Below are 25,281 nucleotides of genomic sequence, written 5' to 3' on the forward strand. Positions count from 1 at the left end.
TTATCACGCCAACACTATAAACACCTAGAAAAAAACACAGCGATGTATGAATCAACCATGCTTTTAATCAAGCTTTTCAACAAGGGTACTGGCTGCCAACAATCACCTCACGTTAAGCAGCCTGGTGAGCTGTTTGTCCAGAGTTGAACCTTCATCAGAGTCACTGTCATCGGATGAACACTGTAAAAAAGAAACTGCCATTAAAATGCACACATCATCTTGAAATTGGTAACTCAAGGCGTATTTACAGCTTTAAGCATACATTGAAAATGTACGCTTCAAATCTTTAGCATTCTTAAGTGAGAACTCTTTCAGCCAATCTTCACAATGTTGCAGTTTTGAGGTCCCGTAGTGAAATATTCACACCTCAGGCACGTACCCAGGGGGGGGCCCGGGCCCCCCCCCCCGAAATCAGATGGCATACCCCCCCCCCCCCCCTCCCCACCCACGCCACCACTCCTCACACATTCCTAAAGCGCTGCCAGATCGATGTTGAGACTTGGCAGCTATTCACCGGTCAGCATTATGCTGCCTTTTTCACTCCTTTTGGATGGAGGTAGTTATCAGCATTTCTTGGGATGTGAAGGCCAGTTTTCTCATAGATTCGGCGCCCGCCAGATTAACTCGAGATGCGTTCATTTGTCACCATCCATTCAACTGTCACGCGCATAGCTGTTGCTTTTGTTAGTTCAACCTTCTTTGTTTAGGCTCATCCTGGGACCAGGAAAGGGATGCGGCTGTTAGTCAGCTGGTCTGTACTCTCGTGGAACGAGTTGCGGACGGAGAAAACTCCAATTGCGTTTAACTTTTCCTTTTGCTTCATTATTTCCTTGAATGACAGCTCGTAGCGACGCTGGCAGATGCCCGGAATCATATACACGTGATATGGGCTGGATAAGGTGAGAAATAAAATAATGTGAAACAGCATCCATCACGAAAACCTGCAATAACCCTCAAACCGATAATCAAGATGACTGTCGCCCGTTACCTCGTCTGGTTTTTCCCTAATTGTAGAGCACTTTTCGTGCAAAATTGGCAACTGGAAACAGAAATCGCAAGGAGTTGAGAAATCAAGCGATCTACTAAGGGAGAGAGCCAAGGCAACAACCAAACTGCAAGGAAAAGCGAATTTAACAACAAATCTAACAAATATAACCGTTGCTTCATAAAATATTTATGGATCAACATCTTTTTATTTAAATAGGAATTAGAGAAAACGCCGTCGGAAGCGGAGAACAATTACGTGTTTTGAATGACGCTTCTACAGTTATCGGTCGAACCGCCTCACATAGCCACTTCTCTATTGCGCTTATGTGGGTGTTTTTCTAACCTTTCGCGGTGGGCGCAGTATGTCTACAATCGCAGTATCCTGCGCTCTACGCGGTTGTATGGGACTGGCGGCCACACAGCGGTACGCAACTTCCCAAATAACAACACGAGTCGTTTTCGCACTTGGAGCAGTAAACGAGAAATCCAAAAGAACTGTGATTGTTCCGCAAATATATATTTCGCTGTAATTCTTCCAGAGCTAATACAAAAAATGCTACTATAGTCGGAGACAATTTAAGTCTACAGTGAAGCCTCGCCCACGCCCTCATTACAACCAGCCACTGTTCCTCCACGAGGCTGCAAATAATCCGTACTTCAAGCTTTTCCTGTTATCCAAATAAGGTGGTAACCACAAAAAAGTATAATTATTAGCGCTTAATTTTACACCTTTTCCCTCGCCTATTACAGTGGAATGACGAAAGCCTAATTCTTTATTGAACTGAAATGCTTGCTTCGCTGCAACTATTTATTGTCAAGCTTCACTTCAGTTGGCAGTGAAGTTTCATGAGTAAACCGGCTCAGCAGTGAAAAGAACTGTACCGCAGACTTTTGAAGAGTGAAATATACTCAGACTCCGTACACTTTGTCCATGTCTGTTGCATACCTCATTGGTTCCGCCGATGGAAAAACTCTTCAAGAACAGCGGACGATCTGGAGCTATCAAGCACGACGCCATATTGATAAGGCCGCAAGACGATGATTTTGTTTGCTTCTGTGATTAACTGGCGGAGTAATATTGCTACATGCGTGTGGTATTTGTTTGAACGAGGCGCGTGGGTGCCATCACTCCAGAAAAGAGGAGTAAGAACGAACTGGGCTCGAGCTGTGGATCTAACCGGTCAGCGCTGCAAGTGTTGTTGTAAATATAACCTATAAATAGTTTCTCGTCTTACTGACTCATCTTTCGCGTAAGAATATCTACAGAGGTTCTACAGCTACCTTGATTCTACACAAGAAAAGCAGGGAGATACCTATAGAGAAAGGGGTGAGACAGGGAGACACAATTTCTCCAAAGCTATTCACTGCTTGCTTAGAAGAATTCAAGCTATTAAGCTGGGAAGGCTTACGAGTAAAGATCGGCGGCGAATATCTCAGCAACCTTCGGTTTGCCGATGACATTGTTCTATTCAGCAACAACGCAGTCGAGTTACAGCAAATCATTGGAGACCTTAACAGAGAGAGTGTAAGAGTGGGGTTCAATATTAATATGCAGAACATAAAGATAATGATAAATAGCCGGGCAAAGGAACAAGAGATCAGGATCACCAGTGGGCCTCTAGAGACTGTGAAGGAGCACGCTTACCTAGGTGAATTAATCACAGGGAACCCTGATTATGAGAAGGAAATTCACAGAAGAATAAAAATGGGTTGGATCGCATACGGCAGGCATTGCCAGCTCCTGACTGGAAGCTTGCCATTATCATTGAAAAGTAAGATGTGCAATCAGTGCATTTTGCCAATGCTGACATATGGGGCAGAGATTCGGAGACTGACAAAGATGTTTGAGAGCAAGGACCACGCAAAGAGCAATGGAACGAAGATTGCTAGGCATAACATTAAGATACAGAAAGACAGTTGTTTGGATCAGAGAGCAAACGGGTATAGAGGATATTCTAATTGACATCAAGAGGAAAAAATGGAGCTGGGCCGGTCATGTAATGCGCTGATTAGATAACCGTTGGACCATTAGGGTTGGAGAATGGGTACCAAGAGAAGGAAAGCGCAATCGAGGATGACAAAAGACTAGGAGGAGCCATGAAATTGGGAAATTCGCGGGCGCTAGTTGGAATCGGTTGGCGCAGGACAGGGGTAATTGGAGATCGCAGGGAGAGGCCTTCGTTCTGCAGTGGACTAAAAACAGGCTGATGGTGATGATGATGATGACGACGACGATGATGATGATGATGATGATGAAGGTGGTGGGCCCCCCCCCGAAAAAAATTCCTGGGTACGTGCCTGTCACACCTGCATTCTAAACAATCAGCATTTCATATATATGACCTCAGATCCACAAATTATTGCATCTCATTGGATGCAACTGCAAATTGCACCCAAACTGGATAAAATGGTGCATTGTTTATATTTTTTGGCAACATAATCACATGCAAATTTCGATAGTCAGGCAGAAACAAGTTTACTGCCACAGTGTTTGAATGTCACTTGCAATCTGTCTTTTGCAGGTTGTCACACAAGAAAGCTTAGGGACTCTCACTGCAGTGAGCAAGATAGCAAGTGCTACTGAAGAGCTTTTCGTTAACAAGGGGTTGAGGGGCAAAATAAGATAACTAAGAGACACAAAGAAGTGCATCCTCGCAACCGATTTACTCTCAGATGCCTCACAACACAAAAACCCCAGACGTATGTATAACAGCACAAGGAGTGACATGTTGACAACATATTATCATAGCTAGCCTCTGAGGGAAATGCAACTAATTCTTGTAAAGTGGCAATGCAGGCCTGCTGCTGCACCTCCCACCAACTTTTATGATATAGAAGCCCTCCACCCGTTCATGTGCAGTGATATCCCTGCTTCTCTGCAATTGTGCTTGCCAGCAGTGGCTCACACAAGGAAAATTTGCAGTGACCTCATACATGTTAGCTAGTCCCATCCTTAATTGACAAGGCATGTTCTTGCAGTCAAGTTTAAATTATCTGGTGAAGACCAATTATAGGATTGACACATGATTGCCAGCTGGAACCTTTGGTTGAAATCTAACTAAACGAATGACTGAATTAACTGGAGTTGAATTAATGGAAGTCCATTAATGTCCCCAGAGCAACAAAGGGAGCTTTTTTGCAATGACAAACTTATTCCAAACTTTACTTACATACAGGCAAGAAAAGAAATTATAGACAGAAATATTGTTCTTCAATTTGTTCACCTGCCACTGTGGCTATAGCATTCTGCTGCGAACACAAGGCGAGGGATTGATTTGCCAGCCATGGAAGTCGCATTTCGATGGGAGTCATAGGTGCGAAAAAAAGCTCTTGCACTTAGATTTCGTTCATCACCTTTTATTGAACCCTTACACTTCAAAATGCTATTGCACGGGGGGCATGCTTATGCAAAATCTAACACCAATAGAAAGCAAAGCGCAGAATTGTAAAACAACCATCTTTCGTGATAATTCAAGTGCGTAAATATTCATTGCATCAATATGTATTGTTCAACAGCACTGCACAAGTAAGCATGATCGGGTATAGCAAGTACTCTGTCAAGAAGCTGGTTCTACAAATGTATAAATGTCAAGGCATGAATGCTCATACTACGTCGCACACATAGCACAAAGAAAACCTTTTTCAAGAGTTGTCCCTTCTGGCAGATATGAGTGGGCCATAAGGAGCAGAAACTTTATTGCAGGACATTGTGTAATACCGCTTATGAAAGAATGAACAGAGGGAAGAGGCTTTTAACCCTTTATTGACGAGTGTTGCCTACAGGCAACACACCAAAAAATAATTTTTTTCTTGTCGAGTTTAAGTATCGAGTACGAAGTTTCTAGCTAAATGTCTTCGGCCAACACTGAATGACAGGCAGCAAGCGTCATTTGTTGGTTTAGAGCAGGAACACTGGACGAGGAAGAAGTTTGGCACGCGACTCACTGTCTTGTGCAAGCAAGTTCAGGGGAGACAGGCCAATGCAACGTATGCAGCTGCAGTGGTGTCGCACATCTGATGTAAAGCAAATGAAATGGGCACCTATGGTTCACATATCATAAGAGCTGTCTATACAAATTAAAAATAAAGCTAGGTGGCTTCATTGGGGCCCACTTCCAGTTTCCTGCCTGGGGTTTTCTTTCTATTGCTGAAAAATTTCTGCAAAATATTTTTTCTTTTTGTTGATTATGCTTACTCTTGACGTGTTTTGCATATTTAGATAGAACAATAAACATGTTTTCTCGGTATTTATATGTGTCGTCATTAAAGGATTAACAGCAGTACCTCATGCTGCTCTAATAAGAGGAACGTTGAGCAAAAACATTTCTGGTAGAGCACTTAAACTAACTTTCTGAAAGACAGAAAATTCCAGGTGAGAGTTGGAGGTACGTTTAGCCCACACACACCAACAACACGGGCATACTACAAGAAACACTACAGCCTATGGTGTATTACAGTCCGTGGGAAAGCTATCTTATACAGAAATCAAGAATGATGCAACAAGCCCTCGACAACACTGCAGACTTTCTTGGCTAGTCTGGCCTCTCGCTTTCTGATAAGTCAGCTCATATCGACGTCAGAAAAAAAAGAAAGACTAGAATCAAGAACTACCCCAGATTGCACATTGTGATCCACATAGCTGTACAAATATGCCCGCAAGTCAACATCCACAAATCCTCAGCTAGTGTAAGCCCATGACGGCAGAGCCAGCATGTGGGTGAAACAATTATGCAATGCCTGGACGCAACTTCCACACCTGGTGAAAAGAATAATCTCGAAATAATGGGGGTGGGCGAGCGGATACTATAGAAAATCGCAGATGCTGTGCTTGTGTCAAAGGTATGGTACGGTATGAATTACCAGCAGCACACAAAAAAGACAACTCATCGAATGCAGGCATCGGGTAGTAATAACAGGTCTTTCCAACTGTACCATGCTTGAAGACCTCTATCAGAAAGAGCTAACGAACAAGCACCTAGACAGAGTAGAGTTGCAGCCTGCAGCACAAATGCTTTGTCTCAAGAGCTCAGAACCTCATCCCAAGATAGTATGCCAGCTAGCATATGAGATGCAAAGACGACTACCCCTCCCTTCAGAAACACAACCTCGGGAGTACCTGAACTTGAAACACAACAGGCCCATACCATGGAATATGGGGGCAAACAATTAGGCCAGGAGACTATATGCAACTGCCAAACACACAGAGGAGGTTGCTAGTCATGAAGATACAAGCAAACATAAGGCACATATAGTACACTGATCTGGCAATAGCAGTGTAACAGTAGTGTGACACTACATAAAACTAAACCCCATATAAGTGAGTACCATTCCAGGTCATCCTACACCTAGAAAAGCTGAACGGAAAGCAATCAAAGCAGCACTTGTAATGCAGATTACACCCTGCACAACACCCTGGTTGGATTCACCAGCAACTGTCTGGGCCTGCACATCACACAAGATTGTCAGGAAAATCAGGAGATTAACACGCGACTTGCCAGCACATGGCCAGAAATTAAATTACAGGATACATAGCCATGCAGATATTCCAGACACAAGCGGGCTTATAAGCCTGACATAATAAGTGAAAACTAGATGAGTTTGTGTGTATTCATTATTAACTAAAGTGCAACAGATAGACAACACACAAGAACGAAGTGCTCTGTGTGTTCAGTTCGTTCCTGTCCATCGCATTTCTGTTGCAGTATAGTTAATGAATTCATAAGGCTGCACAGGAGAAGAATGATACCTCTGCCCAAGGGCCCGATCTCGCATCCAAATCCACGCGTGCGCACACACACACACACACACACACACACACACACACACACACACACACACACAACACACACACACACACACACACACACACACACACACACACACACACACACACACACAAATGTTGCAAGAGTGCATAGCATGAAGCAGTATCAACAGGATGACACTAGATATGGATGAGGACTAACTTTCAACAGAGGTTCATTTGTAAAAATGTGGCGAGTTGTAAAAGGGCGATGAGCAAAACGAGAACAAGGTGAAAGCAGGAGCCAACGTTTCGACAAGTGGACTTCTCTTCTTCAAGGTCCACGTGTGGAAACGTTGGCCCCTACTTTCACCTTTTTCTCATGTTGCTCATCGTCTTGAATTTCCATCTCCTGCCTTCCCCGAGTTTTCCCCAGAAAAAGAAAGACATCTTTGAAGGATAGATAAAAATTGGTGCTTGATGCAGCCAAACATAAATAAAAATGCTACAGAAAGAAAATAGAGAAAAATTCTAAGTGCAGGAAAAAAAAATTACAATTGCCAATCCTGCATGCCAGCACCTTTCAAGAAACACTGTTGTTATTCCAATAGACAGACTGACAGCTTGCTTATGCAATGCAAGCACATTCTTCCATTTCCATGCCATTGGGAAAAAAATGAGTTTCGTGGAAGGTAGCCACTTGCACACTTGGTGATCACTGTTTTTTTTTCCCGGGACTTGTATATCTATATGTATTATCCCCCTTTTCTGCTTTTATGTTTGGTTTCATGAAGCACTAGTCTTTATCAGGTTTTATTGCTGTACTACTTTGTGGTAACCTTTATAGATCACTGCATTTTCACAATAAACCTTTTAATTAGAAGTTAGCATACCCTGTTCTTACTGCTTCGCACTGTACATTCTTGCTACATTGGCCAAATAAAAGATTTTATAAGGTATCATGAGGGCCATTAAAGTGACTTGCTGCAGTCTAAAAAAAAACAAGAACGAATAGCCTGGCTGCAAATGGCACCAAAGAACACATAGGACAAACAAGAAAACCGTGATGATGTAACAATCAAAAGTTTAATGTACACGCCGAGTGCTCGCTGACAAGCAATAGACTGAACATACACAAAAAGGAGAAGCAAAAATTCATGTGCATTTCCTGACGGGAAATGCATCCATTTCTAACGGCGGCCGTGATGACAAGATTAACCCAGCATTTTTAGATCTACAGCTTTCGTAATTTCTCTAGGCAGCCGATCTGCACAGAATGCTAGCTTCTTCCTCTACAATGCACGCTCAGATGTGGAGAGTGCATTGTAGAGGAAGAAGCTAGCATTCTGTGGAGATCGGCTGCCTAGAGAAATTATGGATGCTGTAGATGCAAATACACTGGGAGAATCTTGTGTCAGCATGGCCGCTGTTACACTTTCAGAGATGGATGCGTTTCCTGTTGGGATCTGTATGGACACGCATCAGATCTTGCTTCTGCTTTTTGTGTAAATTTGATTTATTGCTTGTCGACCAGCATTTACTCGGCATGGTCAATAAACTTTCATTTGTTAGTACACCTCATGAGATTATCTTAGTATCTAGCAGAAAGGTGTTCATTCTTTTTAGAGTGAAGCTGTATATGCCTAGGCAAAACACTCATGGTCCGATCACAAGAACCCTAGCGTAGGGGTATGAGCCATTGTTTCGGGGGTTGAGCCATTGTTCGTCTTACATGAGGGACGGAGACATTTCTTGTTGGGTAGACATAGAAATGCTTATGCATTTAACACATAAACATTTATCTACGCATTATTGCAAGGAAGGGACACAGAGTGGGACGGGGTTAAGACAAGATCATGATGTCATAATTATCTTGCAGCAAAGGTGTGGCGGGCCATTGGCTACACCGATAGTGACGTCGTTTCTCTCTAGCAGCAGAGCGCGCGTGCAGAAGTCTCTCTCAGACTTCCCTATAGGTTCAAAAATGTGTCCCTGTATTTAATTAAATGAAATGTGCAGCCCCGGTGTGTCACTTGGTAACTACAGTGCATAACTGAGTCATAAACATTATGATTAACGCATTCCAAAACACAAATGCGTAACATAATTCAGAAAGACTTCGATGGACCACCTGGATTAACACAATGAACCGCTGCTCATTGCACTTTCGAAGATGGTGATCTTGCAAAGTGCAATGTGCGGCATTCCAAATAAACAATGTGATAAACCGAAGCCAAACATGTGCATAACCTCATTAAGAAACACAGACATAACCAATAATATAGAAAGACTTGAATAAGCCATTGGAATTTACCCAGTGATAAAAACCGGGGCTGCACATTTCAGCTTCGCTGGTTTACCGCCTGTACAGGGTGCATGGGCAGTAACTTTTTCTGTTATTGTTTGTTAAGTATTGTATAACGTTGTGCCAGTAAAACACGTTGGGCTAGTTGGTGCAATGTAGTGGTACTGCTTTTTTTGCTGTTTTTTTTTCTTAATGTTGTGCCCTTCTTCCTTTTGTAACAAGTTTTTTTATTCCCCCTTGCATAATACTCCAACCTTGCAGCCTGCGAGGTATATAAATAAATAAGTACATAAGCACGTCATCCATTCATCTGCATACACCTCGCACCATTCCTTGCTCAACAAACGTCACTGTGTTGATGTCTCGCAGCATGCATCTACATTAACTGCCGTTTGCATTTCGGTATGGTTTGTGAACAGTGTAATGCATAAAGATTACATGACATTAAGGTTGTGACCTATGCAGTGCATAAGCAAACCTTGCAAAAGATGACAAGTTGGATTGTTGAAAATAAGACAAATTGTATATATCGCAGTTACTTTAACAGCATTTAATTGACCACTTGACAAAAACTTCACTTCGCATAGATTCCAACACGTACACTGAATCTGCAGTTTTCTTTTTTGCTTATTAATGCAGTCGTTACTGCATGGCCACATTGTAGATTTGAAAACAAAGTGAAATAAATTTGTTTGTTGCAATATAACAATATGTGTAGATCACTGCGATTGTAACCCCAGAACTTAATACAAACATGCACACTATAGGACGCAGACAAATGTTCAGGACAAATTTCAGAATGTTTGCATCCTGATACTTATGAAAGTGAACGGTTTCATTCCATGGCTGTCAATGAGAGGGAGAGAGAAAACTTAATTGTGTTCGTGGAACAAAAACACATTGATAAGCTTAGACATATAGTCATTGCTTAACACTTTCGAAATGAATAATTATAGCTTGCTATCGACATTGAAGCAGCCATTCGACAGCAAGAAAAGGAATCAGTTTTTCCAGCTCTGAACATTGAATTGCAGGAAATGCAAGCAGGCATAAAATTGTGCCAATACAATGTTTAGGAATACCAAATTGGAATAAACATTGAGGCTTGCATTTGTACTTTCTCTGGCTGAGCAATCTAGTTTGAAATGACTCCAATAAGCATGTCGTAACAATGTTGATCTAATACAGGTTAAATGCATGACTAGCTTAAGAAATCTGGATGATTGCTATAAATTACAGTGGAGAAACTATAATATCTAATAACATTAATAATATAATAATAATATTTATTTCCACAAAACAGGCTAACCGTGAGAGGCGTGCGAGGCTGAGCAGAAAGCTGAAAAATTCTACGGCAAGTGCGCCTGCCGTGGGCCTACGATCCTGCATTATGAATAGCGCGTATTGATATGGTCTTCTTGTCAGAAGTTCCGAGTATACTAGCAGCGCGAGACACGGGACAACAAAGTGGACGAGAAGCGTGTCTTTTAGAATGCTATGTTACAACGTACAGGTTTCTAGAAAAGTGACGGTAACTGCTCGAAACATTTGATGCGTCGGCTTTTGCGCCTTTAGAAATATTGAGAGGGGGCTCTCATATATATATATTCGCAGCGCAAGCACGGCGATGGACGAACCAGGCTAGCGCTAAGGTTGAATTTCACAACACAATTTTCATTCCACGTCGTAATCACACAGATCGTTTGAGGCTTCGTTCAGGGGCACACGCGGGCGTTCGGGCTGGTCCTTCTTGTTGCGTTTGGCGTAAGAATATGGCTAGGAGCAGGCACCACATATGCGCAATGACAGGCAATATACACGCATCATTTCTCTAGACGCTGACGCCGAGCACAGGTAGCGCGAGGATCTTGTTGGGCTGACACGACAACTTTGTGGCAGCCAAATTCCGAATACTGCATATACGGAGAGGGTAGCTATATGAACTTGTCGATAGGTCATCTTGCAGATTGTTGTAGCACAGGCAGAACGAAACGGTCATAGAAAGTAGATAAGACAACACACATCGCTGAACCACCTGCGAACAGCTGTTTACGTGCGCGATGTCGCACTGAACTACAGAAACCGCCGTCGCGCACCCCAAGACAAATCTTAACTAACGTTTTTAAATGAGTAAACGTACATATTATTTGCTTCTAATCAAGAGAAGTCAATAATATTATAGTGTAAACGTTTTATTCACTACAATAAAAGAATTATGCAGCGTGTGCCACGAAACCTGGCAGTAAGCAACCCTGGGCGTCGCACCAGTCGCATTGTTAAAATCGCAATCGTGTGAAATGAGCACTCTAAAAATCGCATTGCGACGCGTGCGACAGCACCGATTTTCGTCGTTGCAGTCGCAGCATGTGAAACAGTCTTGATGCGATTTTCGTCGCACCGGAAGTGCGATTTCCGTCGTTTGCGATGAAAATCGCAGTCGCAGTGCCGACCCCCCCGATTTTCGGCTGCGACCAACCGGTTGGTCGCACAGTCGCACCGTCGCACCGATCGCTGCGATTTTCCATCGAAATTGCGCGGAGAGCTGTCAACGGAGCTATTTCGCCGGTTTGTTTTGGAAAATGGTGTCTCGAACGACAAGTGCAATGCACGGAGACGTGGATCGTCGAATTCGGTACGTACGCGAAGGGAGAATAAAAAACTTGTACCACAGATTGCATTCTCCGATTGCTATGCGTTTGTTGACACGCTACACAGCAAATGAAGTGCATTTTCACATTTGCTTCGTACGCCTTTGCGAGTTGTCAGTGCTAGGAGGTGTTCGATCCCTAGCAAACGACGAGGTCGTCACAATTTTCTTTTGTTGAGTAGCATGCAAAAATCGCGCTTACGGAGCCGCTTGAAATATTTCAACCTCGGCAAGCGCAAATGACAAGACAGCAAAGTACCCGAAGTTTCAACGTTGCGCTGAACGCGGTACCGTTCAGCTGCATTTTCTTGTCGGTTTTCAAGCATGAATTTCCCGATGCATCTTGAAAGCTTATCTTGCCTCTTATTAAATTTGACAGAGCAAAAGTGTAGGCTATCGTAATGAATTTGCTACGATAGCATTAAATCCGTGGCTTGAATAAAATATTACATGCACGTTAAGTTGCACCTCTTCTCTGGAGAATTTTTTTTTTCTTGCACAGAAACCAATAAACATTGACTATGTTGCGGACTTTGTATCCTTACTGCATCTGTATGAACACTTGCTCTGCAAGGTAATTAACTGTACAGCTAGTAGATTAAGTAAATTGCTTGCTATAGTGGCACACTGACAACGTACCCTCCTGCACAATTATGTAGAACTCGTGCAACAATGCGAAAAGCAGGCAAACGGCCTGTTCTTGTGGGGATAAAACAGTATAAAACGACATGCTGAAGAAAAGTAAATCAAAACTGTGCAGTGAAGTCAGCCAGTACAAGCAGTTCTTGCACGTTCACAGCTGATCAAGTGTGCAGAAACATTCATATGCCTTACATGTTTCTAGTAAGTTTCTAGTGAGTTTCTAATAAGTTTGTGATCACATATATTGGTGTGTAAGCCCATATAACGATATCCGCTGCGATTACTATCTTTATAAGTAATGAAATACCATGCCACTTGCAAGAACATATATCACCCAAGGATTTTAGAACAAATTTCTGCATTTCAACTATACATAATACGTGGTTTATTCAATAAAAGACCACAACCTGGGCTTTTTTGCAATGACAAACTTATTCCAAACTTTACTTACATGCAGGCAAGAAAAAAAGTTATAGACAGAAATATTGTTCTTCAATTTGTTCACCTGCCACTGTGGATATAGCATTCTGCTGCTAACACAAGGCGAGGGGTTGATTTGCCAGCCATGGAAGTCGCATTTCGATGGGAGTCATAGGTGAGAAAAAAAGCTCTTGCACTTAGATTTAGTTCATCACCTTTTATTGAACCCTTACACTTCAAAATACTGTTGCATAGGGGGGCATGCTTATGGGAAATCTAACACCAATAGAAAGCAAAGGGCAGAATTGTAAAACAACTATCTTTCGTGATGATTCGAGTGTGTAAATATTTATTGCATCAATATGTATTGTTCAACAGCGCTGCACAAATAAGCATGATCAGGTATAGCAAGTACTCTGTCAGGAAGCTGGTTCTACAGACGTATAAATGTCAAGGCATGAATGCTCGTACTACGTTGCACACATAGCACAGAGAAAACCTTTTTCAAGAGTTGTCCCTTCTGGCAGATATGAGTGGGCCATAAGCAGCAGAAACTTTATTACAGGACATTGTGTAATACCGCTTATGAAAGAATGAAGTGAGTGAATAGGCTTTTAACAGTAGTACCTCATGCTGCTCTAATAAGAGGAACGATGAGCAAAAGCATTTCTGGTATAGCACTTAAACAGTAACTTTCTGAAAGACAGAAAATTCCAGGTGAGAGTTGGAGGTACATTTGGCCCGCACACACCAACAACACGGGCATACTACAAGAAACACTACAGCCTATGGTGTATCACAGTCTATGGGAAAGCTATTTATACAGAAATCAAGAATGATGCAACAAGCCCTCGACGACACTGCAGACTTTCTTGGCCAGTCTGGCCTCTCGCTTTCTGATAAGTCAGCTCATATCAACGTCGGAAAAGAAAGAAAGACTAGAATCAAGAACTACCCCAGATTGCACATTGTGATACACATAATTCAGAAAGACTTTGATGGACCCGCTGGATTAACACAATGAACCACTCATTGCACTTTCCATGATGGTGATCTTGCAAAGTGTGATGTGTGGCATTCCAAATAAACAATGTGATAAACCCAAGCCAAACATGTGCATAACCTCATTAAGAAACTCAGACATAACCAATAATATAGAAAGACTTGAATAAACCATAGGAATTAGTGATAAACACCGGGGCCGCACATTTCAGCTTCGCTGGTTTACCGTCTGTACAGGGTGCATGGTCAGTAACTTTTTCTGTTATTGTTTGTTAAGTATTGTATAATGTTGTGCCAGTAAAACATGTTGGGCTAGTTGGTGCAATGTATTGGTACTGCTTTTTTTTGCTGTTTTTACAATAAAAGAATATAAAATAAATAAAAAATAAATAAAAGAATTACAATAAAAGAATTATGCAGCGTGTGCCACGAAACCTGGCAGTAAGCAACGCTGGGCGTCGCACCAGTCGCATTGTTGAAATCGCAATCATGTGAAATGAGCCCTCTAAAAATCGCATTGTGACGCGTGCGACAGCACCGATTTTCGTCGTTGCAGTCGCAGCATGTGAAACAGCCTTCAGCCAACCGAAACACAGGAAACGGGCACCTGCGGTCAGCGTGGCTTTTCCCTTTCACTTCCCTTTCACACATCACGTGCCCTTTACCTACACGCCCCTTTCTCAGATTGCGGGGTGGCGCGCGTGAGATTGCAGGAACATCGCGACAGCTTCGCGAGGAGAAGCGCACTTGCAGGGGTGGGGTTTGGTGGGATAAGCGCGCTTGCCGGGGCGCAGCTCAGCACGGAGTTCGATACATCGATATGCCGGTGCACGGGAGTTCTATATACGCGAACAATAGTGCTATACTTTTGCATGGGATTCCCACGGGGATTTTTCAACTAATCAATACAGGCAATAATTCAATGTATTCGGGTTCGATATATCTGGGACCAACTGTATTTCTTTTTTTGACTTGTGAATCTGAGGTTAAAGCTTTGCATCCACATTCGTGGACACATTGGACAAGTAGGACACAAACCTCGTTACACACGACAATACAAAGGGAACTCCCCGAGGTTAAAATTTGTAGGAATTATAACTGCTGAGCTGAATTCTGAAATTTCAGATCTTTGTTCATTAGAAAAATGATTTAGAGTGAGGAACAAGTGGGAAAGCAGTAACACTGTTCCTACTTTCTTTTTCTTCTTTTTGTCTGTGGCACTGAAATATAGTACTTGCTCCACAATTGTACAGCCCAACATTGTGCTGGCACAACAAAGTATACAAAAATGTCAAACTTTCAGTTTCATCCAATAGCTTTTTTTCTATAAGCAGCGAGGAGTTAAAATGCTGACTTGCTGATTAACGTTCACCTATTAAGTATGCTAGGAAATCTCTGCCGAAATTAGTGGTAAGCAGAGCTTGCAAATTTACCATCTGAGATATTGTTACAGTTGCTGAAGATACTGGTGTAGCTTTACACTTGCGTGCTTATTATGTAGCAAAGAGAAGAACTCACAAGCCAGTACGGGCTGGTAGGGTCGAATGCACACACGGCTGCCATGACTTCCTGCCTCAATTTCTTCACTGTGCACTCAAACAGGTTCAGTAGGTCGACAACACTGTCACAGGAAAGCCAAAAAATGAGAGTCATGTTTCAAAAACCCTTTCTCACTCAAAATGTGGGCATCACAATGAATGTATACAATAATACACAACGAAAACATTCATTCATTCATTTCAGCATTTGTTCTTTCGAAAAATAAATGTACGGATTCCGTGACAAGGGCAAAAAGCTGCTGTTCTAGCCCGCTTGACAAATGCCCTGAATCTACTGTACTTGGCAGCAGACATTTTGAATAGATCATTCACATATGAATGCACTGACAGCATGCATTTTAAGGTATGCATGTTAATTTATCTTTCTTTATTTCCATGCAAAAATTTTCTAGAATTTTCTGATTAATTGCTTGAATCTGGAGTGGCTCAGAACGATGACACTTCCAAAATGCGTGATTAAGCTTACATATCATGTACACGGGCGAGTGATCTTCTATGTTTCCTTCAATTACCCCAGACTGCACATAGCCGTCCGAGCTATTTGTGATAAACAAATCAAGCAAGCTTTCGGAATTGGTACAAATTCGTGTGGGTGCCATAATTACATTTCTGCAGCAGAAACGTAATTCGCTTGTTGAGGCCGAAACTTGCTTGTTGAGACCGCAGCAGGAGGAAAGTGCCTCATCAAAGGGCAAGGTCAGTTCGCGACCATACAGTAGATAAAATGGAGAAAATTCTGCGGTGTCGTGATAGGAAGAATTATACGCAAATGTCGTGGTGGTGGTCGTGGTGGTCCTTGGAAACGTACTTGGACAGCATATCGGTAAGAGTACAGTTTAACCGCTCTGTCAGGCCATTGGTTTGAGGATGGTATGAGGTAGTCAGCTTGTGTTGAGTGGAGCAGGAACACACAATGTCAGCGATAACTTTAGAGAGGAAGTTACGACCGCAGTCAGTAAGCAGCTGTCGCGGGGCGCCATGAAGCAAGATAATGTCACGCAAGAGAAAGTCCGCGACGTCAGTGGCACAACTGGTAGGGAGAGCCCGCGTGATAGCATATCGGGTGGCGTAATCAGTTACGACGGCTACCCATTTGGTCCCAGAGGACGACGTGGGAAAGGGACCGAGGAGGTGTAATCCAACACGAAAGAACGGTATCACAGGGACGGTGACCGGCTGGAGATGACCGGCAGGTAGCCCCTGAGGTGTTTTCCGACGCTGGCAGAGATCACAGGCAGCAACATAGCGTCGGATGGAGCGAGCAAGACCAGGCCAACAGAAGCGGCGGCGGACTCAGTTGTACGTGCGGGTTACCCCAAGATGTCCTGCAGTGGGTGCGTCATGCATCTCAAAGAGCAGAGTTTGTCGTAGATGTTTTGGCACGACAAGAAGATCAGATCCGTCAGGTAGGAAGTTCCTTCGGTACAGAATGCCGTCCTGGAGGACATATGGTAACACAATTTGGTTTCCTTATACACAACAGCTTATTAACTAGAAGGAGTGCAGCGAAAGGCAATTAGATTCATCTTTAACAAATAGAAGAATAGAGATTCACCTGCCCAACTGCTAAAACAAGCCGGTATTCCTACTCTGCGAAACCGCGCCAAGCTAGCAAGACTAAAATTATTGTTCCAATTAATACACAATGCATTACGAATAAATACTTCGTTGTATATATCCCTAGTTGACACCAGACCTTCCCGCCATAAGCATTCATTAACACTTAAAGAATATGCATTTCGCACTGACTGTTTTAGATATTCGTTCTTTCCTCTTGCAATAAGAGAATGGAATAGCCTGGACCCCTTCATAACGACTAACACATCGTTGCCCAAATTTATAACCCTTGTAGAAGAGCTGTTGTGCAATAATTAGATTATGTTAGCCGGAAATAACGCCACTCATGTCATTGTATAAAATGAAATCTGTATGAGCATTGTATTTGCCTATGTAATGTCACCCCCTTTTGCCAAATGAAATGTAGCCTTGTTTTATTTCCTACCATATGTGTATATTTGCTTTGTGTCGATTGCAAATATTATTGAAATCACGTAAACCTGTTTTTATCGCTATTTGTGAGTGTATAATATATGCCCAACCTGTAAAAATCCCGTTGGGATTGAGAATATCTTAAATAAAAAAAAAAAATATTGGCGAACGGATGCGTCGGTAGGTGTACAGCGCAGACGCTCGATGAGTGCTCGCAGCGATAGGTCTCGATACTGCTCATCGGCAATGTTAGTGAAGGCAGACACAGAGAAAATGCCGTTGGCGGTACTACTGTTGGCGTCGTCAGGCTCGTCTACCGGGTAGCGAGACAGACTGTCAGCGTCCTTGTGTAGTCGGCCAGATTTGTAAGTGACAGAATACGAATATTTTTAGAGGCGTAAGGCCCAGCGACCAAGTCTTCCTGTAGGATCTTTCAGTGAGCATAACCAGCAAAGCACGTGATGGTCTGTGACAACGGAAAAGGGTCGGCCATATAAGTATGGGCGGAAGTTCGCAACAGCCTAAACTAGGGCCAGACACTCACGCTCAGTGATGGAATAGTTGCACTCCTAGGGTGAGAGGAGCCTGCTGGCGTAAGCGATAACACGGTCGTGGCCACGCTGGCGTTGTGCCAGTACTGTGCTAATTCCGTGACTGCTGGCATCAGTACGGACTTCGGTGGGCGCAGAAGGATCGAAATGGGCCAGAACGGGAGCTGTCATCAGAAGGTTGATTAGATGCGAGAATGCAGAGGCCTCGTTATCGCCCCACTAGAAAGGGGAGTCTTTTTCAAAAGCTCGGTTAGTGGTCATGCTATGGACGCGAAATTTTTCACGAAACGGCGGAAGTATGAACAAAGGCCGATGAAGCTGCACACATCCTTGACACACTTCGGAACAGGGAAGTGCGTAACAGCATGGATCTTGCCTGGGTCCGGCTGCACTCCATTCGCGTCAACGAGATGTCCAAGGACGGTAATCTGGCGACGGCCGAATTGGCACTTCAATGTGTTGAGTTGCAGACCAGCTCGACGAAAAATGTCCAGGACTGGTGAGAGGCGCTCGAGATGCGTAGCAAACGTTGGGGAGAATACTATAACGTTGTTCAAGTAGCACAGGCACGTGGACCATTTGAAACCGTGAAGAAGGGAGTCCATCATGCGTTCAGAAGTGGCAGGAGCGTTACATAGACCGAACGGCGTCACTTTGAATTGATAAAGACCGTCGGGTGTTACAAAAGCAGTCTTCTAGGGGTAGAGATCATCCACGGAAATCTGCCAGTAGCCAGAGCGAAGGTCAATAGAGGAGAAATAGCAAGCACCGTGGAGGCAGTCAAGGGCGTTGTCAATCCGAGGTAGGGGATACACATCTTTTTTGGTAACCCTGTTAAGGTGCCAATAATCCATGCAAAAGTGCCATGAGCCATCCTTCTTTTTTTACCAGTACAACAGGTGATGCCCATGGACTACACGACGGTTCAATAATGTTCTCGGTAAGCATTTTGCAAACTTTTTGCGTGAATAACTTGACGTTCAGCCGGTGACACTCGATACGGGCGGAGAGGAATAGGAGGGGCATCACCGGTATTAATGTGATGTTTAGCAGCTGTAGTTTGGGCCAAAGGACGATCGTTAAAGTAAAAAAATATTGTGGTAGGAAAACAGAATATGGTAGAGCTCACGAACGTGCTCGGACGGCATGTCGGGCGCGTTCAGGCAAACGCCGAGAGCTCTGTGAGCACTGTTTTCGCCACTTTGTTGACACTGAAGCGAGAAGCAGCACCAATGTGAATTCGCTCGCTGCTGCGGGTGCTATCTCGAAAGCAGTCATCTTACGGGACGGACAGAGGGACAGTTTCCTCATTGGGCAAGCACAGAAATGCTTACGCATAAAAAACACGAACAGAGGGAGAAAATAACAAGACTCTTCCCAAGTATTTTTGGCACTTTACTCGCAGTATGTCATACCAGCAAGGCTAAATTTCTACCCTTCTCCAGTTTATTGCTAGCTTGTTTGGTCAAAGAGCACTTGAAAGCAAAGAAAAAAAGGAAAGCAAAACAAAGAAAGCAAAGCAAAGCAAGTATTTTACGTCAAATAAACCTTCACATGAAAGAGCTAATGTAAAGCCAAATGCAATTAAAATGAAACAAGACATCACCTTCTGATAGACTAATGAATGCCCCTTATCCTCGTTAAGTGTAATTTCTTACTTTTTCAATGGAAACAGTGTGACCTGCTGAGCCAGATGTTGGCGGATCTTCACTCCAGGAACGTCATAACTGCAAATTAGGGGAACAAAGGCGAAAAATCAGTTTTCTAGAAACTAGGTACACACTTTCCCTCAGTCCTACCTGGCCATTTGATTGAAAAGCCAGCCATGATCTTCTTTTTTCAGGACCAGTGTTGGAAAGCGGATGCGTTTGGTCTCCAGCTAAAATATGACAATGAAAGAAAATCACTAGGAATGAGCTGACTGCACCTAGCATTTAGGTTGACGTATAATCTGCCCTGTACTTTTGTAAGCCTTCTATTAGCGCTAAGAACCATGACATATTTCCACTAGTTTTCCTACTTTAGGATTGTAAAAGATACAAAATATTTTTTGTGAAACATAAAAGTGCAAAAAACAAACAAAAAGAACCATATGAATCAACATATGCATGTATGGTCAACACGAAAGCAGGGTCTGTACAGAAAATTTGACTCGAAATACAAGAATTTCAAGGAAGGGGAAACCAGGGTGTCTACCAAGTTGACATTTCGAAATTCCCTGAGTTTTCCAGGTTTTCCCTGAGCACCTCTGCAAAATTCCCTGAATGAGCCAGAATTTTGTTTTATGTCAAGACAGGCTGACACCACGTTGCCCGATGCTGTCACTCTCTAGTAAGCTGCTGAAACAAAAAATGACTTAATCCAGTTTGAATAGTAAAGAGTACTATCTATTTTATTTAAAAAGAAAACAGAAGGAAGGTGTTAGTAAAATGCACAGCGATAGAAATGGTAAAGCCCAATCCAAATTGAGTCGAAGATCTTCAAATACGAATGAAAAGGAGATGCATACATAAGTAAATATTTTTTAATATCAGCTATTTCTATCAACTGATAGCAAGCTCATCTGTATGAGGTCCTGAACTTTGTCACAACTAAGGTTCTCTCTCAGCAGCTGGGAAGTCAACCTCAACTGTCCTGACATACTCTCAGCCCGTACACAACATCTCAGTGTTGGGTTTCACTGCTTAAACAATTTATTTTGGTTTGGATGAGGGACACATGTGTCTCAGCGTCAGCCATCACTTAAATTTTTTAGCTCAAGCTCCTTCAAAAAGGCGCCGGCACCCTTCCTTTCCCGTTAATTCCTCAGTGCGTCGGTCCTTTCTGTTCTCATCCTCCTTCTACCACGCTTTCACCACATGGATCATCTGAAGCATCCTCTTGGTCAGTTGTACAGTCAACATTTGATTTTTCGGACTTCCGAGGGGCCGCAAAAAAAAAATTGAAAAAAAAACGGGCAGTCTGAAAAAAATTAATGCATGTCTTCAACTGCCTTTAAGGGCTAAAATTATCACAGGCACGTCTAAAAAAGCTCTGAAGGCCTACCAGTACGCTTATTAGGCATATCAGGGCTCGTACTGGGACAGGAGACGGGGTGCACGCATGTGTAATTAAGGAATACATACTATGTCCCGTGACAATTGCCCCCTTCCCACGTTTGTTATGCTTCACCGCCTAACACTATTGTACCGAGGCGAAGCTAACTTTCGGAGACTGGCATTACGCAACACGCTGTGCTCTGCGAGCTTCAAAGCCAATCGCGAGGATTACAAAGGCGGAATCGGTGCCATTGGTGATAGCGGAGAATTCTTTCAATGAAAAACACGGCACCGCACGGCAACAAGCTTAATAGCGAACATAGAAGCAGCTAGGCCTAACGTTGCCGCGGTGGTGGTTACGGCTGCCAGCGGATATGCCTGCGAGAGTGCCGGTTCGAGGCGGCGAGATAATCAAAATAGCGGCGGTGGCGGCTTTGATTAATGGCATTTCAGACCTGCAGTCAGGGCAATATACATTGACTATATGGAGTACGTGGTGGTGCCGCAAAACCGTGCAAATTATCGGGCATGTCCGAAAAATCGGGCGTCTAGAAAATCGGTCGTTAACTACTCTGGCAATACATCGTGCCGATGACACGGCGTCAATGACGATTCGTCACAATTCCTCTATTACTTGAGCCAGCATTAACACGACTTTCGTTCCCTTTCAATAACGTTACAGCTAATTTTCCCTGATGGAAGCACAAATTCCCCGAGTTTTCCCTGAGTTTTTCCAGACTGTTCAAATTCCCTGAGAATTCCCGGTTTTCCCGGTTGGTAGACACCCTGGGAAACAAACTTTGAATATTCACACACATACAATGGAAAATAATGAGCTCTCGTTCATCTTAGCTGCAGTTCCTTGCAGCTAAGCAGTTGTCGAGTACAATACACACTTCAAGATCTTTAAAGGGGCCCCTCGCCAGGCCACATAGCAAATTTTGGTTATACGCTGGAAGTTGTTACGTGCCCTCTAAGTAGTGTTCTACCACAATAATTTTTCAGATCAGTTCATTAATAGCAGAGACAGAAATATTTGAAACGCCACAAACTCGTTGATTTTGAGGGGGGCGTCACCGTCAACATAGACACACACTCCCCTTGCACTGTTTATCCTCTGCAAGAGAAGTTACTTCCCTCCATTCTCCCACACCGGAGCCAGTGGAGCGCAAGACCAATACGTCATGGGCCCTGCCACTTTTTTCCCCCTCTCTCTTGTATTTTTGCTGAATGGCACACTTTCGGTGATGGTCTTGTACGAGTTGATACAGTTGTCTTGTTTCACACAATGGATGGTTTTGCACGCTCTGCACGAGAACACTGGACTAGCGGTAGAAGTCAGTGCCACAGTCACGAGCACCGAGGCAGACGTGAGAGGATGAAAGAGCTGGAACGCAGCTGAAAATGTCGGTTTTATTTTCTGCGCACGCGACTGCACTACGTAGAAACAAACAGACGAAACATAACTACATCTCTCTTGCTACAGTGTGAAGTAAAACAAAAACATGCAGACATTCGGTTGTATGTTATATTATTTTTCTAAACAATAATTGGTCTACTGAAGCAGCAGATTAAACAAATAGCTGATATTGGCTTGTCACTATGAGTGACATCACAGCACGGCCATGTACGTAGGCGCACTTGTGCAACTGACATTGACTCTATGGCTGGGAGTGCAGTGCCCGTGAGAAGGGCAAATGGCATTTTGCTTGAAATTTAAGCTCTTTTCATGGCCCGTAGGATGTAATATTTAGTACACACGATCATTAGCACGCACTGTATCCAGTGCACTTGTCAGCTTACAATGGCCAGACCTGGTGAGGGGCCCTTTAAGTGGCTTTTCAAACTTGACTTTCCCATTGTAATGGTGTCGATCAGCTTATGGCGACGAGTGACCACGTAGACCGGTAAAGTCTCGGGCTCTTGCGGGAGAGGAAAAATCGACACTCCATCTCTTAGCGTAGCATTCTTTTTAATGCCCTTTTGGAACGCTAGCCTGTGCCAGAGCGTGCGAGCCGCTCGTGCCTCGTGTAGATGCGAGCGTCTACGTCATGCTCATGCGATGCCGATGCTGCTTCCGCTACAGAGGGCTCCCCCCTAGAGAGGAGGAAAATTTGACGAACGATGGAAAGTCCAAGGGACGCGGCGTGTCTTGGCACTCGTCTTGGGTGTCACATACGGAGGCGGCGTCGAAGGATGCAGCAGGGTTGCGTCGCATATTGGTGGAGCCGATGAGCGCAGGTGCTTCAATGTAGACGGTTTTGAGACGTTCCAGGGCAATTGTGTCTGAGCAGCCATTGACGTTCACGACAAAAGTCGTCGGACGACGTTCGGGAACACAATATGGCCCGGAGTTGTGTGGCTGCAAAGGTTTCCACACGGCACACTTACGCACGAAAACATGGGCAGCAGAGGCGAGTGCGGGAGAAATGTACGGAGACCTTGCTTCTTGCGAACGTGTAGGCACGGGATGCATCTGGCTGAAGAAAGCTTGCAGTTCGGCAACGTAGTCGGCAGGTGATGGCATAGGTGTTTTGGTGGTGGCGACAAAGAAATCGCACGGAAGGCATAGGTGAGTGCCGTAGACTTGCTCAGCAGAGGAGCAACCTAGGTCGCTCTTGAGTGCGGCTCTGATGCCAAGTAAGACGAGGGGCAAACGCAGGACCCACTTCTCTGGCGATTCATGCGCCATAAGGGAGGTCTTGAAATGCCAGTGAAAACGTTCAACTAGTCCATTGGACTGCGGGTGGTAAGCAGTCGTGCGAAAACGTGTCGTTCCGAGTAGTTTGAGTAGCTCGTTGAAGAGTGCTGAGTCGAACTGCCGACCGTGATCAGTGATTACTGCGGATGGGCAGCCGAACCTTGCTATCCATGTAGACACAAAAGCTGCTGCAACAGTGCGCGCTGAGATGTCAGATATAGGTGTAGCTTCTGGCCACCGTGTATAGTAGTCGATGCATGTCAGTATGTAGCAGTAACCTTTCAAAGGTGGGAGAGGGCCGACAAGGTCCAGGTGTACGGTGTCAAAACGAGCATCCGGTGGAAGAAAAGACTTGGAAGGCGGAATGGGGTGACGCTGGATCTTAGAGCATTGACATGACAAACAGCAGCGAACCCAATCGTGAACTTCTGCGTTTAGTCGAGGCCAAACAAAACGACTGGAAAGAAGCTTCTGTGTCGCGCGTATGCCAGGATGCGACAGGTTGTGCACTGTTTCGAATAGACGTCAGCGAAAAGATGCTGGAATGTATGGTCTAGGTGTGTCGGTAGAAGTGTCGCAGATGATGGACGTACCATCTGGGGTCACAACGACGCCCTCCAATTTCAAGGATGTTGACGAATTTCAGAGTGTACGAACTTCGGTGTCGTTGCGCTGTTGACTGGCGTGTAAGTCTACCTCGATCATGAAAGGTTCCAACGTCAATGTGGAAATGGCATTGACGCGACTCAGAACGTCAGCTGGAACGTTGTCGGTGCCCTTGAACGTTGTCGGTGCCCTTGAGTTCTTCAGTGGATAGAAGCTGCTAGATTCGAGAATGCTGTGAAGCTGCTGTGCGCTGTAGCAGGGCTGCCTTGAGATCGTCATAGGCGGCGATAGACCATGGGGAGTTCAACATATCTGCTACCTCATCAATGGCGGCAGGTGAGAGCACTGCGACGGCATAATGAAACTTTGAGGCTTTAGAGCGGATACCAGCGACTTGAAATTGTGATTCGGCCTGAAGAAACCACGCCGAAGGTTGCTGGTCCCAGTACTGTGGGAGACAGACAGCGATGGCTGAACAGGAGGGCTCACCGCGTTCCTCGAAAGAGTTCTGGCCTTGAGCTCTCGTAGCGTTGGTCTGGTCAATGGTCGTCTCTACCACAGGAGCGTATGGCAGTATCACGTCCGCGGTCACAAAACTGTGGCGACAAGCGACCACGTAGACCGGTAAAGTCTCAGGCTCTCGCAGAAGAGGAAAAACCGACACTCCATCTCTGTCCGTGTCCATGATAAAAAGCAGTTGTTCGTGATTACAAGCAGGTGAACTAGATGCAAAGGCATGACAGTGGGAACAAATATCCATGCTAATTGGATCATGTTTGTTGCAGAAGTTGGATGCTTCCAGCGCCAGCACTTGTTTGACAAAAATATCTGGCCAGGTCAGATGGTTGTCTGGCACATCTTTTTTACATCGAGCATTCGAAAGAAAGTAGAGCTGAAGAAGAAGGGATACCATGTTACATTTTCTTACCATTAGTACAACTTATGAATGCAAAAAGCAAATCATTAACAGTTATGGGCTCTGTACGCTAGTATCTTCTATTACTAACTAGTACATGTCTGGAAGAGAGACAGCACAAAAAAGACAGTGCTCAGTGTCACTTGCACCCTATCTCCCTTGTGGATATGTACAA

The 25,281-nt window shown here is 44.1% G+C and overlaps 1 protein-coding gene across 2 annotated transcripts in view; it reads right to left on the reverse strand.

Moving 5' to 3' along the window:
• LOC139051621 (uncharacterized) overlaps positions 1-25,281 on the reverse strand; it is a 214,268-nt gene that overhangs the window by 12,696 nt on the left and 176,291 nt on the right. For both annotated transcript variants that reach the window (XM_070528561.1, XM_070528562.1), the window contains exons 17-20: positions 19,645-19,724; positions 19,504-19,572; positions 15,265-15,367; positions 107-180 (exon numbers count right to left, since the gene is read on the reverse strand). In XM_070528561.1, the coding sequence (XP_070384662.1) occupies positions 107-180; positions 15,265-15,367; positions 19,504-19,572; positions 19,645-19,724 (326 nt within the window). The remainder of the gene's footprint in view (positions 1-106; positions 181-15,264; positions 15,368-19,503; positions 19,573-19,644; positions 19,725-25,281) is intronic.

The sequence above is a fragment of the Dermacentor albipictus genome, unplaced genomic scaffold (genome assembly GCF_038994185.2).
Source record: "Dermacentor albipictus isolate Rhodes 1998 colony unplaced genomic scaffold, USDA_Dalb.pri_finalv2 scaffold_13, whole genome shotgun sequence".
In the NCBI taxonomy this organism is placed as follows: domain Eukaryota; kingdom Metazoa; phylum Arthropoda; class Arachnida; order Ixodida; family Ixodidae; genus Dermacentor; species Dermacentor albipictus.